Below are 19,445 nucleotides of genomic sequence, written 5' to 3' on the forward strand. Positions count from 1 at the left end.
GACAACAGCTCAACCGAAAACATCCATCGCATACACCTTCCCCTTGTTCACTCTCTAATTGCCCAATATCACACACAGGTTTATGCTTTAAGAACCACGTTGTTTACGACCTACAATGCGCTAAATGCAGTGCATCTTACATCGGAAGCACTACCAGATTGCTTCATCACCGCATTAAAGAGCACTTAAACACTACTGCTTCGTCGTTCTATAAACATATTCGCACTTGCATTAATTCAGAACCAGATTTTCACATCAACATTCTTGCTTCTTCAAGAAACGTAGGTCAACTTCGTATCCTCGAATCTTTAATTATTTCAAAAAATACTCCCACACTAAACAATAGACTGGAATTGAGCTCCGCTTTTATAATATAAGTTTAAAACATAAGAAAAACAATAATTAAAAAAAAACAAAAAAAAAACCTTGCTTGAATAGTCATCTCCCTTGATTCACAAACGCAACAAGTATTTCAAACATCAACTGATTTATTTTAACGTTCTCCTAACGTCATTTTTTGTTCTATATTTTGCGGTATCACGTGGCAAACTCTGCGGCTACTTTTCCAATTTTGAACACTCTTCCGCTGTCTTCTCTTGAAAATGGACTAATAAGTCTGAAATATATTGAGATTTATATCACCATTGAATACAACAGAAAAAGAAATTACTGTTGTTTAGAGTTAAAATTTGTGTGAAAAAGAAAAAACAAACAACAAAAAAAAGAACTTTATTTCTTTTGTTTGCATTTAATTTTACTCTATATAAAAAAAAAAAAATCTCGCATTGTTCTTGGCTTTTAATTTCACCTTATAATATATATATATATATATATATATATATATATAGAGAGAGAGAGAGAGAGAGAGAGAGAGAGAGAGAGAGTGTGTGTGTGTGTGTGTGTGTGTGTGTGTGTGTGTGTGTGTTAAATGTAAGCGACGGTACGTAATGAACTCGTAAGCAGTTCAATCAAAGGGCAGATAACTCTATCGTCCTTATCAGAGTGAAACTCTTCTTCCGTTTCGTTCGTAACCTTTCAGCCATTTTCCTTTCCGTACTTGTCGTCCGCCTCTCGTTGTCCTTCAACGTAAGTTTTTCTTGTATTTCCATTTATCAATTTATTTACCTGCTTCCATCAATTCGATCTAAAATATCTCCATATAATTTTAGAAATCCCTTTCAAGATTTCAATTTCGTTTTGTTCGCCATTAAAACCTTGTTTGGTCGATTCTTTTTCTTTAAAAATCCTTTCAAACAAACAAGGTCACATTTTTTTTTCGACTTACGTGACTTTTTGAGATTTGATTCTGAAATTTACTTTCATTTTCCTTTTTTTTATCAAAAAAAATATTTAAAAAAAAAACAACTAAATTGTTTTAAATGATGTATTTATATTTCATTTATATATTTTGAAAAAACAATGCTTAAAAATAGTTTTAGGTAATTTTTTTACAATTTTGGTTAACTTTTATTATAGAACGTTGAAATATTTAAACAATTTATTTTTTTGCTAAATTTTACATTAAAAGTAATTTTTAATTTAGATTTTAGTCTTTAATTAAAATTTAATTTATGCTTTTAAATCGATAAAAATAGATTTTTAATTCAAGTGTTTTAATCGCTGGTGGCCGTGATTTTCTCTTTCTTGGAAGAAAAATATTTTTTACTTTTTAAAATTTATTATTTCACACGAAAAAACAACTTTTTGACAAAAAAAAAAAAAATTAACAGTATTTAAAAAAACAAATAAAATTTAAGTGATTTCAAAAGTGAAAAACTGTCAGTATTATAATACAAGAAAAAAAATGTAATAAAACTGAGTGCCTCTACAGAATTTGAACCGAATTGTTTATAATAATAATTGTGTTTATTTTACTCAACACATAGATTCGAAAAAGTTGTCAAATAACAAACAAATGTTAACAAAGGCAAAATAAGTTACTTTTGGTATATTTTTTACCTGCCCCGGCGTATTATAAACACCCCAACCTCCCCATGTTAAGAACGGCTTTCGAAGTGGGGGGTGTATATTCTGAAAGCCGTTCTTAAGATAGGGAGACTGGAGTGTTTATAATACGCTGGGGCACGTCGTAAAAATTTACCGTGCCATGACGTAGAGTGCTAGCAGTTTCTATTGTAATATATTTATGTGGAAATATTCTTTGTTCACTTATATTTCCTTTTGATATAAACCAATCCTTATTTAAAGCTCAATGTTATTACAGAGCATATAATGAATAAATGACAAAAGTCTATATTACAAATTTCATAATGTTGACCATCTTACAATTTATTCCTTTAATTAAGTTGACATTTACAATTCTTGACAGTAACTGTTTCGTAGCAAAAAATCATTCACTTAATTATTATATCAATCAGTGAATCTATTTTTTCCTCATCTGAAAAAAAAAACAGCAACTATCAATCCACCAAAAAAAAATAAAGATATCTCACTGATGCAATTCTCTATCTATATAAAAGCCAAGTACGTCCAAGGATGGAATACTGTTGCCATATCTGGGCAGGAGCTGCTAAAAACATCCTATCCTGCCTTGACAGAGTAAAAAATAGACTTTGTGGCTTAGTGGGGGATGCCCTTTTCTCTACCCTGCAACCTCTCTCCCACAAAAGAGACGTTGCGAGCCTATCCTTGTTTTATCGTTATTTCCATGGCAGGTGCTCGTCTGAACTCCAATCTCTTGTCCCCCTCGCCAATCTTTCACGAAAAACACCTGTCTAGCTGAATCCACTGAAAAATTTCCCCCACTCTTTATCTGTGCCTAAATCAAAACGTGGATTCCATGAACAAAGCTTTTTTCTTAGAACTGCACGCCTGTAGAACTCTGTTCCGTCTGCCTGCTTCCCACCGGACTACAACTTGGATGTCTTCAAGTCCAACATTAACAAATTCCTAATGAACCGCCCCCTTAAGTAAACACTTCATCAAATCTCCACACTAGCGTAATGTACTTGCAATAACCCTTATCCCTGAGTGGCTTCCGGGCCTTGATAAGTGATGTAAAAAAAAAAAAAAAAATGCGTTTGGACATGACTAAAAAAAATCCGAAAATTGGAAGAGAAGCTGTAATCAAACTATAAGGTATTTGCAGCTTCTCTTCCAATTTTCAGACTTTTTTAATCATGTCCAAATGCATTTTATTTCCTCTTAGTGGATTGATTGTTGCTATTTCTTCTGATGAGTTAAGGACAAAATAGATTCATTGATTGATATAATAATTAAGTGATTTTGCGCTACGAAACAAATACTGTCAAGAAGAGTAAATGTCAACTGAATTAAAGGAATAAATTGTAAGATGGTCAACATCATAAAATTTGGAATATATATATATACTAGCAAAAGTACCCGTTGTTGACTGGGTTCAAAAACAGCTTACAGAAAATGGACTCTGATTTATGAAAGTACTAGCGAGGGGTATCCGGCGTTGCCCGGGTGTTGTAGGTGTGTGTGAAAAAAACTCGAAATGTGAAAACAAAACAGGTGCCCGTGAAAAAAAAACGAAGCCTTGATGACGTGCAGTTGGAAAATAGTAAAGTGTGAAAAAAAAACAGGTGCGCGTTTTTGATTGACGTGACGGCGATAGCTATTCAGCAGTTAGCATTTTTTTTAATGAGGTCAATAAATCGGTTTGTTTGTTTTTAAAAACCCGCTCCCTGTTTATTAGGGGGAGCGTCTCGTCTCTAAATGAAAGCTACCATCTGATATGACGAAGTCGACATTGACCAAACGTTACTTAGCTCTCTAGAGACTACTGGCTTTCGGCCAGTGATTAGAGTCGAGTTTCGCTTTTTTTTTATACCGAAAACCGAATGTAACGCGTGCCGATGCGGCAAAATGTCGAATAATTAACGTTTGAAAGTCAATAAAATTAAATAGACAGGCGAGCTCCGTGGTTAAGTGTGAGATATTACAATTTATAGATGATATAAAAAGTTTTAAGAAGTTGTGAACCGAGCGAGCGCTTCTCTGAAAGAAGCCTTTTGTGGACATTGAGGAAAAGCGTACATACATACATACATTTTCGCTTTTATATATATATATATAGATATCTATATATATTTCCCCAAAACCTCTGGTCTCTGATGGAGGGGAAACTAAAACTTGCTTCTATGGTTTCAAATGATCTGAAATAACAGCAAGGGGAGACTTGATTCCAAATATTATCATTGTTTCCAGTCGTTCTGAACTTCCACTTGCCACTGGTATTTAACAACACCAACTCAGAAGTGTCATAGAACTGAGCTGAGCATTGCTGGTTGTTGTAAAAAAACTCACTTATCATTGCAAGTCACAACCTGGTCAAGAAATGGATTGTTCTTGTTGCATAAAAGAAGGGAAGATGCACTTCATAACAGCATTTCTTTTGGTTGTAGTTCAATTCGTGAAACACTAAGTGTGTCAAAAATTTTGTGAAAAATATTGAATAATTCCACCCCGTCTTTCCAAGCTTATAACTCCTCGAAAAATATAACTCAAGCCCTAATTTTTTCCCAATTAAAGGAGCAAGGACCAAGGTTTCATTAAAAAACAAAAACAAGCAACGTGTTTTTTTTGTTTTTTGGGTTTTTTTTAAGGTTTTAAACTTCAGACTTTACAGGTAAATTTCTAAAAAAAACTACTTTTTTTGTTTTAAATTTGAATATATTATTTATTGATCTTTTATCTTCAATTTGTGATATATAAAACTTTGGTGAGTGAATTATTTACTTTTTAATAGACACTTGAAAATGGGGGGGGGGCGTGAATTAAAAAAAAAAAAAAAAACGTTTGTCTAAAATATTATATTTGGTATATTGAAAAGAGCATAAAATTTCACATTGACCCTGAAAATATCGTAAAAATAGAATCAATAGAAAAATTTTGATAGATTTTTAAAGTTTAAAAATTGAAAAATACTGAGCTCGTAAAATTCAATTAATTTCATTACTGTTTTTTTAAAAGTAAAAAAAATATTTCTATTACTTTTTATACAACTTTAATAGTTTATTTTGGAAGTATAATCCATAAAGAAAATAAACAACCCACTTTTAAAAGAGAAATTACGAGTTTTTTTTTTTAATATTTTATTTGCAGTTTCCTACAAACTACAAATATTTTATTTGCAGTTTCCTACAAAAATTCTGATACACCTAGTGAAGCACGCGTTTATCAATTTTTTTTTTTTTATCTTTCCAATCTCTCTTAAGTGGTTGGAAGTCGTCATATACGTTACGTCTAATTCAGAAGCAAGTTTTCAAACAGTTGTGCATGGATTGACTTTGACTAAGGCTCTTAATTGATCGGTGTCAACATCCGATGCCGACCACTACGCTCATCATGTTCAAGACTCGACGCCGCCATGAAATTTCTTAAGCCACTATTATACTGAAGGTTCAGTAGTGGTTCCTGGGCCAAATGATTCGTTGATATAGATAGCTGTTTCAGTAGCTTTTCGGCCTAGCTTGAATTGAAATAAGAAAATTGTGCAAACTTGTTTATTTTCCATCTTGTATACAATGTTTTGAAAATAAGACATAATTGTTTTAAAACGATTGTAATTTAAATGATTAGAGCGAAAAAAAAAACGCTTGTTAAGATGATGTATAAAGTAAAAGTATTATTTATATAATATATATATATATATATATATAGAGAGAGAGAGAGAATATGTATATATATATATATATATATATATACTTTATATTCGTTTTACATAAGTATATGTCACTACACACACATGAGCATGTTTCAGTCAAGATATAACGTAAACTTATTTGAAAATACATCATTTGAAATCAAAACTAAAAATTCCGCAAGAACTTTCTTCTCAACCTAACAAACACGCACACACTAAACTATCTGGCGAATATACCCGGTGAACCAAGTGCAGAAGAAAAAACAAACAATAGCACTTAAAGGGACGGTTAGAATCTTAAAAAAGATCTCTCGGTTGAAGTAACTAAACTAATGCGAGAATGTTTGGCATCTGGTAGAATGCCCCATCCCCAGGAAAAAACAAAATGATAAGAACATTAAAACAAAGTAGGAGCAACATTGTACCAATGGTGTCCAGTGGAACTATGACACAACGCTAGAACAGATTTAGTGAAAGACGTTTCCCTCTCTCTGCCTTCACCCTGAAAACAAATTAAACTATGGTTGTTAGTAGGGGGGGGGGCACTGTCGGCCCTAGAAAATAGCGAGCACTGTTAGCTGTGACCAAAATGAAATCATATGGCTTCCACTGTCAGACACTGCCTGGCAGTAGCAGCCAGAGAAAGCCACTGGTTATCATTGTCAGCACTGGCGATTAGTGCTGGTTTGGGTTAGGGTTTACTGGTGGGCACTGGCTGCCTTTACAACTGGTATTCAATTATCAGTTTTCGATTCCATTGAACTGCTCCGAAGTAAAATCGTCTGTCTTCAACTGTTGGGCACTAACTGCCACTGGTAGACACTGATTGCATTTACAATTGTCGCTGACGGTCAGTGGTGGCCATAACCAGTATTTGCCTTTATTAGACTGCCTAGAAATCAAATTTTCTGTTTATAATGGCAAGCACTGGTGGGCACTGGCTTCCTCTACAACTATCGGTCACTAGTGTTGGGGGCCCCCCATTGGACTGCCCTGAAATGAAATTACCTGTATTCAATTGTCAGGTACTCTCATCCACTGGTAGCTTTGACCATGATTGTTGATAACCGATGATTAGTGCTTTTTCAAGTGGTTACTGTCACTTTTTGATAGGGGCGGGGGCAAATTGTCTGTCTTTAATTGTCTGGCAATGTCATCCATGATGGTCATTGCTCTTTTAAGGTACTGTCAGTTTTTGTACTTACGCAGAATACGAACCGTGCTATTTTTTTTTTTTTTTAGTATGATGTTCAAGTTCAATTTAACTTTATGCAATATTTTTTTTTTTTGTTTTTACTCGCGTTCACCCCTAACAAGGCATATTGCCACTTGGATGTAAGGGGCTATTATTTGGGACCTTGCTTAGGAAAGATTAACAAGATGTTGGTTTACATTACATTTAAACTTCTGCATATCAATACTCTCAGGGAAGCAGGTAGCAGGAAGGGAATTCCAAAGTCTAGCTGATCGAGGGAAGAAACCATTAGAGTAGAATGCTTTCTTGCATTTAGGGACCTCAACAGTGAAGGGGTGTGATTTTGTTGCTAAGTGGGTTTTTACGTCGAATGGGGCACAACGAGTTCATCAGAGTGCATTCCATAAACGCACAGAGATGCAACATTGTGGTGATGGGACTGAGGTTGGAGCTTAGCTGACAAAGTGGGACCTATTAGATTGAAAACTTTCTTGGATCCTATCCAAGAGGGAGTAACAGATGCACCAGCCCAGATGTGGCAACAATACTCCATGCATGGGCGAATGGTGGCTTTGTAGAGGTACAGGATACTCTCAGGTGTGAGTAGTCTTCTAGCATGATAGAGGGAGCCCACTTTTTTTTGCAGCAGCCTTTGCAATGTTCTCAATGTATTTGTTTCCGTTCATATTGTTAATTGAAATGTTATGTGAAAGTACAGAATAGTTACAAAACTCTACCTTCCCCATGTTAAGAATGGGTTTCTAAATAACATTTTAGCATGGTCCGTATTCTGCATAAGGACCCATTAACTGATAAGTGCGTGCATCTAGCACACATGAAGAAAAATATGTAACGTGTATTCGAAATAATTTTGGTGACCAAAATAGGATATATACCAAATTTCAAGGCTGTAGATCAAAAATTTGTTGACTATATAGGTTGAGAAGTGTCATCACACATACACACACACACATTCTCACTTTTATAGCTTGTGCTTAATTGCCATATATATTTTATAACTTACTACCTAGCTCTACCTACATATTGAGCACTGTTGAAGTAAATACTTTGACTTTTGTATATTAATTTATGTGATTAAATTAAGTAATCATATATATATATATATATATATATATATATATATATATATATATAAAGGATCAGTCCACTTTTGTGTTTCCTTTTTGGATATTAAACATGTTTTTAACATATTTTATTAACTCTTTGTGTTCCAATGGCAATATACCTATAAGGCCACCATTCGCCCATGAATGGAGTATTGCTGCCACATCTGGGCTGGTGCATCTGCTACTAGTCTCTCGCTCCTTGACAAGGTTCAAAAGAGAGTCGCAAACCTGATAGGCCCTGAACTGGCATCTAAGCTTCAGCCTCTGTCCCATCGACGAAATGTTGCATCCCTCTGCCTTTTCTACAAGTATTTTAGTGGTGAATGCTCTGACGAACTGCAATCACTTGTGCCCCCACGACGTGTGCACCCTCGACAAACCCGACAGGCTGCTAAATCCCACCCCCACACTGTAGAGATCCCTAGATGTAAAAGATCTTTTTACTCCAATAGTTTCTTCCCCAGAACCGCTAGACTCTGGAATTCCATTCCAGGTCCCTGCTTCCCCAACAGTACTGACGTGCAGAAGTTCAAATGTAACGTGAACCGACACCTTGCTGCCCAAATCCCTACATAGTACCCCAGTAGTTGTTGCCCCTGATAGTAGCCCCCTACACCAAAGTGGCAATTTGCCTTGTTTGGGGTGAAAATGTAATAAAAAAAAAAATATATATATATATATATATATATATATATATATATATATATATATATATATATATATATATAAAGGATCAGTCCACTTTTGTGTTTCCTTTTTGGATATTAAACATGTTTTTAACATATTTTATAAACTCTTTGCTTATATCTTAACACCCGGAAATAGCTGGAAAAAAAAATGCTAATGCAATGTCAAATAGTTTTTTTTAAGGTCAAAAAGTCTTTTTTTATTTGACTAAAAGATTGGATGTTTAACTTATTTACGAAATGGGTACTTATGCAGAATACGAACCGCACTGGAATAATGACATTATTTAGAAAGCCATTCTTAACATGGGGGAGAAGGGAACTTTGTTAACTAACGAGCATATATTAGTACAGACGACAAAAGTAAAAAGGTGCTGGGCTTGACCATTACTCCTGATCTTAATTGGAACATGTACATCAAATCTGTTGCCAAGGCCGCTGGAAAAATGGTGGGATCTTTCTATCGATCCGGTAGATATCTCACTGCAGATGCTATTCTCTATCTATATAAGAGCCAGGTACGTCCAAGGATGGAATACTGTTGCCACATCTGGGCAGGAGCTGCTAGAAAGGACTTGTCCTGCCTTGATAGAGTTCAAAATAGACTCCGTAGCCTCGTAGGAGATGTCCTTTTCTCTTCCTTGCAACCTCTATGTCACAGAAGAGATGTTGCGAGTTTGTCTCTGATGTATCGTTATTTTCATGGAAAGTGTTCGACTGAGCTTCAATCTATGGTCCCCCCTCGCCAAACTTTCACAAGAAACACTCGTCTAGCTGTAAACACTATCAATAATTCCCCCCACTCTTTATCTGTGCCTAAACCTAAACGTAGATTCCATGAACAAAGTTTCTTTCTTAGAACTGCACGCCTATGGAATTGTCTTCCGTTTTCCTGCTTTCCGGCTGACTACAATATGGTTGTGTTCAAGTCTAACATTAATAAGTTCTTGATGAGCCGTTCAATATAAGTTATCAAATTTACCGAATTTTCATTATTAATGATTACTATATTGTCCAATTTCTACTGTACACTCTTTAACCCTTATCCTTGAGTGGCCTCTTGGCCTTGATAATGTGGTGATGACTATGTAAAAAAAAAAAAAGTAAAAAGGTGTCAAAAAACAAATATATAATAAAAAAAAAACGTTACCAAAGGCAAAATAAGTTACTATTTCTATAGTCTTTCTGTATACGTTTTTTTTTTTTTTTTTTTTTTTTTCATTTTTTTAACCTATTTAGAAGCAAGTAGTGTCGTATTAAGTTAGAGGACAACAAAATGTCCGACATCAGACGATCATCGGTGAAGTCTCGATGATCGGTCAAAAATTAAACAAAATACTGGTAGAAAGCCACCTAATAAATGTTGCCGTGATGGCGGCCATGTTTTCTTGTTCTAATTTAACACTGAGCACTACTTGTGTTGCATAGTAAATAAACACTTCAGGGTTTGTTTTACTATACACATAGATTTGAAAAAGTTGTCACAAAACAAATATATAACAAATAAATGTTATCAAAGGCAAGATAAGTTACTTTTCTATCTAACTGGATATGTTTTTAGTGTTTTTATTTAATGTAACATGTTTATTCAGCTCTAAAAACATACAATGTTTACCGATGTATTGGAAATTTTAAAATGGCGCCCGACTCTCTCTTTGACACTGTAAGTTTGGGAAAGAGGGTTAAAAATAAAAAAAATATACAAAATACTGTTAAAATCCCACCGAATATATGTCAGCCTATGTCACGTTAAAATATTGAGTGAGTTTATAACAGTATTTTGTCTGTTTTTTTTATTTTTAACTCATTTTCCAAGATTTACCGTGTTCATCAGAGAGTCGGGCGCCATTTTGAATTTTCCAATACATCGGTAAACACTGTATGTTTTTCGAGCTGAATAAACATGTTACATTAAATAAAAACACTAAAAAAAATTATCCAGTTAGGCAAGATAAGTTACTTTTCTACCTAATGATAATATTTATTTATGATATATTTGCTTTTTGACAACATTTTCGAATCTGTGTACAGTAATACAAACCCCACTTTAAAATAAGTTTAAATAAAATTCATCCAGGTAGGTAAAAGAGTAACTCATCTTTGCTAATATTTGTAATATTTTATTTATTTAATTTTTTTATTTATTTTTTATTTTTTTCGGTTTGTTGTCTAGTAAAACAAACCCAATTTATTTTATTTATTTTTTTTATTAATTTGATATATAAATCACGTAATCATGAGAAAAACGGACACACATGAAGTTATCTTATAAGTTTATTAATATAGATTCTTTGGTTTTATTGTAGATTAACATCCTTAGCCAAATCATCTCTAAAAAAAAAAAAAAAGATTCTATTTTTTAGGCGATTACGTGTCTGGAAAACTTACGAAAACCTAAATATTGGAATTTAAAGTTTTATCAATTTCGCCTATAAATTTAACATAAAATTATATTTCCGGAATATTCTTGTTTTTAGGCGATAAATTCTGTGTTTTTTTATTTATTTTAAACGATTATGCGTGGTTTTATGACCTCGACACTCTGACTTAGGGTTAATGGTAAAAAATTTAACTGCCCTAAAAAGTTAGAATGACTAAAAAATGAGGGAATAAAACCGATCGTCCATTCTAAATTTTAATATTTTTTCTTTGCACAAAATTTTTCAAAATTGTTCACATGTAATCGCCTAAAAAAAGTGGAATCTCATCTGATTCACAGGAGTTTTTCTCTGCAAATTTACTGATTATTTGATAAAATCTGCCTACTTCATTTTTCTGTTATCTTGTTTCCAGTTTACTTCCGGTTGCCCCCCCCCCCCTGTTAAGAATTTTTTTTTTGCCTTAAATAATAATATTTAGAAAAAGTCTTAACATGGGAGGGTCTTCGTTTACTTATTCTGTACTTTCATCTAACAATTTAATAAAAGTTATCGTTAAAAAACTAATAAAAACAAAGGAGCAACCAAAAGTGGAAACAATAATTGCAAAGCTCAATGTCATTTCAGTCATACACGAAGACACTTCTGCAGTTTATGGACCATCCTATTTTTGTTTCAGATAGGATTTTCAAGTTAAATTTTTTCAGTATCTTATTAAACTGTTAGGTGAAAGTACAGAATAGTTAAACAAAAAATAGCCCACCCTTCCCACGTTAAGAATGACTTTCTAAAATGTTATTTCAGCACAGTCCGTATTCTACATACATAAATAAGTCCACCATTTAATCTTTTAAGCCAAACAAGGTTAAAAATAATAATTAAAAAAAAAACATGATCTGTAAACTGCACAAGTAGTTAAAAAAAAAAAAAAAAAGTCTATAATTCTACAAGATTTTCTAATTTAGTTTTTAACTCTTTTAGGACTGAATGCTCTTGGCGAAAGGTCTTTATTACAACAGGGGCACTTTCAAAAACGAAAGTTTTGTCCTTTCCGTTTAAAAGCAAAATTAAATCGTAATATTTTGTTTCTTTTGTTCTCAATTTTATTTGCTTAAAGTCAATATTGCCTGCTCTCTTTGATTTCTGATTTCTGCTCTAAAAATGGGACAACGGCGACAAGCTAAACTAGCCCCTTCTGATTAATGCTTATAACGTGAAAGCACCACCGACTCTTTTCCCCCCAGGTTAAGAATGCCTTTATTTGCTTGATCATTTCTAATTATCCAAATGAACATAGACCGGAAGTCAAAAAGAGCAGACAATCTTGACTATAACCATTTTATTTAATTTATGATTAGGCAAATTTTTTTTTTTTTTTTTTTTTTTTGCTTCCTTCATCAGTTTTCAGAATCGCTTTATCACAAATTAAAAAAAGTGTTGACGTTTTTCTTTCTTTTTTTTTTCCTCCCCTTTTTTTATCCTTTCCTCCCCTTTTTTTTTATCCTTTCCTCCCCTTTTTTATTCCTTTCCTTCCCTCCCCCTTTCTATTTCTTTCAGTGACATTTATTGGGTGGTTTCTAGTATAATTTTCAATTTTTGAGCAATTATCAAGACTCAAGTGACTGTCCCATGACAGCCATTTTTTTTTCTTAAGATTTTGCACTACTTGTGTTACAGAGTAATTAAACGCGTTAGAAATAAGTTGAAACACGCAGAAAAACTTAACTAGGTAGGTAGAAGAGTAACTTGTATTGCCTTTCGTAACATTTATTAACCACTTTTTGGTTTTCATAGCTATACTGGAAAATGTCCATTCTAAAAAAATTAGGCAGACTTTTTTTTCTTTTTGTCCCCCGACAAAAGGAGAATGGACCTGTAAATTCACCCTTGTCTGTTCGTTTGTCCACATTTTTCTCCATAACTACGACTTGGAATTTTTTGAAATTTTGCACAAACATTAAACATGATATGAGTAAAAAGAAACAACGAATTTTCCAGCCCCCCCCCCACACACACACACACACCCGGGTGCCTTTCGGGTTAAAATGACTTAAATGGACACTCATTTGTGCTTATTAAAAAAATTGATGCTTTGGATTTTTATAAAACTTTCTGAAAAGTTGTAACTAACTGATTTCTATATAATTTTTATTTGTCTATACTCCGTGATAACACTTGGGTGTGCCCCAAGGAGCTCTTTTAGGGCTGATAAAAAAACTCCATTTTTGGGACTATTTTACCATATTTGTCCAAAATTTTCTGTGTATGTCTATTTAGCAGTTTTGCGTGGTGCTGAATTCGAATTTAAATATGTTAAGACCTTGGGGACTTTTGGGGCTAAATGGGGGGGGGGCACATGATGGATTTAGTCTTTTTTTTTTTTTTTTTTTTTTTTTTTTTTTTGCAAGGTGAAGAACTCAAATTTACATATGTTAAAGCCTAAAACTGCACCGTTTGTTCATTTTTCACCAGAATTTGACATCCCCTGGGGACTTTAGGGGCTAAATGGTGGGGAGGGCAAATGCTGAACTTAGTCATTTTTTTTATGCCTCGTTCAGTGTGCACTCACGGGGATCACGCATGTTCACTTGTTTTATTTTCATCTCTTTTCTTATTTGGGTGAATCGAAGAAGATAACGTACGTATGGACGGATATATGTTGGTGAATTTTTAAAATAAAATTTTAAGACCATGTATTTTTCTGTTTTCTGTTACAGTTTAAAAACTTTCCGCCATGGCCGAAGAAGGAATTGTTTTGAAAACGGTGCAGTTTGATGCTCGTTTTCCCAATCAGAACCAAACAAGGTTTTTTTTTGTTTTTTTTTTTAACTACATTTTGTTGGATGAATTTAACGGCATTCAACACCCACCTTTTTAAAACTGACAACTTTTATAGGTTTTCGGGTATGCTGAAAATAAATCTCGTTCAAATTTGGGGAAGACAAATAGTTTTTTGGATATTAAGACGTTCCCCCCCCCCCCCAATGTATTACTAACGGTCGCCATTCTTAACATGGGAACGGTGGGGGGTTGTAACACGCATGTGTCCAGTTGGGAAAAACATGGCCGCCAGTGAAAACATAATGGATTACATTGGATGATAAAAGGTCTTAATATCCAAAAACTATTCGTCTGCCCAAATTTTGAATGTGATATTTGTTTTCAGCATACCTGAAAATCTGATGTTAAAAATGTGAGTGTTGAAAAAAATTAATTTTTTTTTTTTTCCTTTTCTTTCGTTTTCTCTTTTTTGTTTCTTTCTTTCCTTTCTTCTTCCTTTCTTTCTCTCTCTCTCTTTATAAAAAAAAAAAGTTATTAAATTCACATTATACTGTTTGGTCACTACATTGTTAATTGCACCAAATTGTTATAAAACTCAAACTAATTTCATTAAACAAAGTTTCGTAAATTTCTGTTTTATAAAATCACTTTCAAAAATTAATACGATCCTTAATCCATGACAATTCTCTCCAAGAATTTTTTTTTTTTTTTTTTTTTTACACATGAAAAAAAAGTCATATATGAACCGCCATGCTCGTGAAAACATCAAATAACGACAATTAACCTCGTGGATCGTGATGCGCATCTGGGAGAGAAATTATGCTGCATGTTGTTACAATCCTGTTCACCTTGCATTGCATTCAGCCCATTTCTTCCCTGGCCTGCATCGTATTCCAACGGCGGTCCTGGATATGACCTTAAACTATATCCGATGGTGAGGGCCCCAGCTTGCAGGCCTTAGGGAGTGTGGAGCCACCCTTTAATTGCCATTGCTCCCAGGTCCACTCTGACTCGGAGTGGTAGCACCTGTTAGGGTCCCAACTATGGGTTAAATAGAATACGACTTAAAAAACAAATATACTATATTAAAAAATCGTTCTTCAAAATCACCAGATTCAGCAGTAAATAACCTGAAAAGGGTTGATATGCCGTAAAACAAAACAAACCAAACCAGTATTCCAACGGATGGCAGCCCATCCATTGTGCTCCTGGGCAATACTACGCAATGTGATGGCTAACCAATCATGATTTCACGATCGTAAACTTGATTGTTCTCTTAAGTCCTCGTGACTAGTTTTTGTTCTTGAGCGCAGTTGTCTGCTACTATTGTTGCACTGTTTGATTGCCAATAAAATGGCACAAGAATAATGAAGAATTGGCTCGTCAGCCGCAAAGATTTGTTGGATTTAAATCTAACACAATATTAAATGAGCGGTCTCTTTAAAAAAGTTGATGACTAATTCATAAAAAAGTTGATGACTAATTCATAAAAAAGTTGATGACTAATTCATAAAAAAGTTGATGACTAATTCATAAAAATGGATTTTAATTTTACTTTTATCAGACTTAAATCAAATTTTGTTGTCATGAAACCATCTTCTGTGGATGGGTGGTGATGGTGGGGCTCCTTCCAGGCATGACCTCCTTTTAGAGACACTAGATTGAAGTGTTGCAACACAGTTTTATGGAATTGCATCCCTCTCCACACCGTTTTATTGCTTATTTCAATGTTGCCTACAATTTTGTTTCGGCAGCTTCTGCGACTGCATTGGTGCCAAACTGTAACAGCCTTGCGACTGTGGACAGCGACGGGAAGATAGTGTGCGATGGTCTATCTTCCATGACACCTCGCTCACATTTAACATCCAACAATAAATCTTGATAACGCAAGAAAAATGAGTGAAATTTTTTTTTTCTTAGACTTGAAGGGGGGGGGGTGAATAACTGAATTTTATTTATGTATTTTTTCCCTAACGGGGTGAGCTCAATAGCACAAAAAAAAAAAAAAAAAAAAATGGCTGAATTTTATTTTATTTAAAAAAAATTTTTTTTTTTTTTTCTTAACATTTGAAGGAGTGGGTCAATAAAAGGGAGACAAATGTTATGAAATTAATTTTTTATTTATTTTTTTTTTATTATTTCAGGAATTGTTGGCAAAACTATGTTGATTTCCACCGCTGCCATAAATTAAAGGGTGAGGACCATGAAGCGTGCGATTATTTCAAGAGAGTCTACAAATCTCTCTGCCCAAATTCCTGGGTACGTAAGCCACTCCCTCTCTCTCCAAATTCTGTATTTGTATATCTGTGATGGATACAACTCAATTTGAACTACCAAGATCAAAATCAGCCTTGTAATGAATACAGTTTATCAAAATGGCTAAAAAAAATCATTTAATAAATTATTTTATATAAAAAAGAAATAAAACTTATTGAGGTGATCTTTGAAATGATCCATAGCATGCCCCATTGTCGTACATGCTCGCAACAGGTAGAAAAATCCTACGCATTCCCTGTTAAGGTCCGTAGATGACGTAAAGCGTTCTACTCTTACAGTTCTTCCTTCTGACAGCTAGACTTTGGAATTCCCTCCCTGTTTCCTTGACTGCACAGAAGATTAAATGTAATGTGAACAGGTGTTTCACTGCTCAACTGTTGAACATGACTCCAAATAGTAGCCCTTATGTCCAAATACAGGGCTCTGCGAAAAAACCTATGATAACTAAATATTTTCGTTTACTAGCCAAACCAACGTGATTTTTAGAATATGACATCTTAGTTCTGTGATGATTATGTACATCATAAAGATTTTTTTTTTAATAAGTGTAATTCTAAATATACAACAAATTTTATGTTGATGCTTGAAGGTATAAACATTCTAATTTCTTATATTTTATAAACAGCCTTCGTTAAAAAAAAGAAAAAAAAAAGGAGTATATTGTTCTATAAAACTTTTATTGTTTAAATTTAATTTTGTTTTTATTTAAAAAAAAAAAAATTTTTTTTAAAGATATTTTTCACTAAGTAGTGAGCTTTGGAAGATTGTCAGTGAAAGAAATGCAATCGCCAAAAGATAAGCGTTTCGTTATTTCTAGTCTACACTTTGAAAAATCACTCACAAATGCGACTTTCACCTGCCCTGAAATAGCAATATGTCTTCTTTGGAGTGAAAAAGAGCATGGGACTCTACCTTCCCTAAAAAAAATTGTGAAAACCTAAAACGAAGCTGACCAGGCCAAAAAAAAACAAAAAAAAAAAACAGTAGCCATCTTGGTTGGAAATTTAAAAGTCGTACAGAGAGACAAAATAAAAAATATTTAAAACTACTTAAAAACACAAAAAAAAAAAAAAAATGATGCAGGCTGATTGTAAAGTAACTTTTATTGGCTATGATAGCATTTAAATGTTTGATTTTAAAAAAAAATTTTTTTTTATACCACTTTTTCAAATCACTGTGAACTGTAAATTAAACCCCAAATTTTGTTTTGAAAACTTGAATTTTGTCTGGAGAAGGCCTTGAATAACTTTGAAAAGTTCTTGAAAATCTGTATAAACCCTGTGTATGTAGGTATATAATGATTTGAATAATTTAATCCTTTCCCCAAAATTTTGTTATTTTGATAAATTTCTTCCAAGAAAATTTTTACTTCAAAAGAAATAAAACTACAAAATTTTTCATAAAATTTTATTTGAAGCGACACAATTCTTAGATTCTTTAATTAAAATTGAGTTATTCCCCTTGTTGAATTTTATTTTTTTTAAAAATATTTTATATCGGATGGTTTGGGTCGAAGAAAGTAAAATTAAAAAAACTAAATGATAACGAAGCATGTTATATTACCAATAACATTGTACAACAATAACAAATGAAAATTGACCAGGCCAAGTTTTCAGCTTAAATGCTGTTTGGGTCTGACTTTAAAAATCCAACAATATAAATTTGTTATTCGGTGGATATCTGTCAGTAGTTTTTGTTTTAATTTTTGATTCTTAGGACTCTAACAGCAAGTGCATCATGGCGCCATCTTTGTTTTCGTTTTAATTTAAGCACGCAACACAATTTGCGTTTTACACTTAAAACAATTTAAAATCAGTTTGGTTGCTTGTTTAGTTTAATCAAGACATTAAAAAAAAATGAAAATATTGTACGTACCCGTTATGACATGAAGTTTTAATGAGATCGATCGTATCCCGCCATCTTGCTTATTTTCCAGAGGAGGAGGAGGAGGAGGAGGAGAGGGCACCAAGGGAGATAACTTTAATTACCACTTAGTCTGTCAAAATTTGACAAGATTATTTTGTAACATGGACAGAACAAATACGTAGATAATTTTAGTTTCTTTCATTTTTAATCTCTTTATCATTTTGTCATTTGTTAATTCCTTTTTCGCCTAAATGCACTCTCCTCCTCCTCCGCAAAATAGGCAAGATGGCTGGGATATGCTCAATCTCATTTGTATTCATGTGTCGTGTCGAAATTAGTAGAAATTACAAAAACTGATTTCAATTAAAACTAGAAGTTTTTAGTTTTATTTAAATGTGGAAGAGTTGTGATAAATTCAGTATGACAAACTGACTTATCGCCCTTAAATTATTTGGTCCGCCATTTTTAAACACAAATATCAGACTGTAATTACGGGTGTATTTTTATATATATATATATATATATATTGGATCGTTCTTCCCCCCCCCCACACACACACAATGGTCTATTTTTTTAAATTATTGTTGTTGTTTTTTTTTTGTTTTTTTTTTCCAGGTTGAGAAATGGGACACACAAATGGAAGAAGGAATTTTTGCAGCCAAAATATAATAAGTGTAGAATTTAGATTAACTATATTCTTTTCTTTATTTTTTATTTTTTTTTTGTGAGCATCAAACATTGTTAGAAAAAAAAAAAGATGGCTGGTTTTAAACAATAAAATATTCATGAGAAATTAAAAAAAAAAAAAAAATGGCTTTCTTTTGTTATTTTTTAAATTGCATTTCAGAATAAGAAAAAGAATAAGAAAAAACTGCACATAAACAAAGTCTAAACATATCATCCCTCACTGTTCAATCCTTTTGTCCCAAATCGCTGCCACACCCTGATTAACAATCCTATTTCAGCTTTCTTTCATATATGTTAGTGGACAACAACTTTCTTTCCATTGTCTTTCTATCGTCCACAGCCCTGCTCCATCGATCAACTCACCCCCCCCCCTTTTTGTTGTAGTTTTTCCTTTTTTCTTCCTCACACTGAGGGGCGGGGGGTCGAGGATCAACACATCCCTAGTATCACATGATCGGTAAATGCTTTTTAGCCGATACTTTTCAGATGATTACGTGAGATTGAAATAAAGAATTTCATGGATAAGTGTATAGTTTGATGTCAGTGTGGGAACTGAAGATGCGGAAGATTTGTGTGAAGTTTGTCCCAAGGGTGCTTAACACCATTAGATTTGAAAACTACCATGTTGTATTCAACCGGGAAGCAGGCCAGCGGAACAGTAATTAAAATAATTATAAAACGAGAAAATTCTGCTGTCTTCAATAAAACTTGCTGCCTAAATATATGCACACATCTGACAAAGAGGGAAGAATTGCTATTTCCTGGTTCAGTATCTATCCCATCTAACACTTATCTTGTCTAAACACAAATTTGCAA

The 19,445-nt window shown here is 33.4% G+C and overlaps 1 protein-coding gene across 1 annotated transcript; it reads left to right on the forward strand.

Annotated features, from left to right (window-relative positions):
* The first annotated feature begins 962 nt into the window (after window positions 1-962).
* Window positions 963-18,622, forward strand: LOC145268849 (cytochrome c oxidase subunit 6B1-like). Its single transcript, XM_080124524.1, has 4 exons — window positions 963-1,086; window positions 13,736-13,823; window positions 15,944-16,058; window positions 18,558-18,622. Exons 2-4 carry the CDS (start codon window positions 13,753-13,755, stop codon window positions 18,609-18,611), a joined length of 240 nt encoding a protein of 79 aa, XP_079980650.1. The 5' UTR covers window positions 963-1,086; window positions 13,736-13,752; the 3' UTR covers window positions 18,612-18,622.
* The last annotated feature ends 823 nt before the right edge of the window (window positions 18,623-19,445 follow it).

This window comes from Euprymna scolopes, chromosome 44 (assembly GCF_053919585.1).
Source record: "Euprymna scolopes isolate OS-2025 chromosome 44, ASM5391958v1, whole genome shotgun sequence".
NCBI classification, from domain to species: Eukaryota; Metazoa; Mollusca; class Cephalopoda; order Sepiida; family Sepiolidae; genus Euprymna; species Euprymna scolopes.

Coding starts and splice junctions, on each gene's coding strand:
- LOC145268849 (XM_080124524.1), top strand. CDS start 13,753: ATGGCCGAAGAAGGAATTGTTTTGAAAACGGTGCAGTTTGATGCTCGT. Junction 13,824..15,943: donor CCCAATCAGAACCAAACAAG/GTTTTTTTTTGT, acceptor TTATTATTTCAG/GAATTGTTGGCAAAACTATG. Junction 16,059..18,557: donor CTCTCTGCCCAAATTCCTGG/GTACGTAAGCCA, acceptor TTTTTTTTCCAG/GTTGAGAAATGGGACACACA.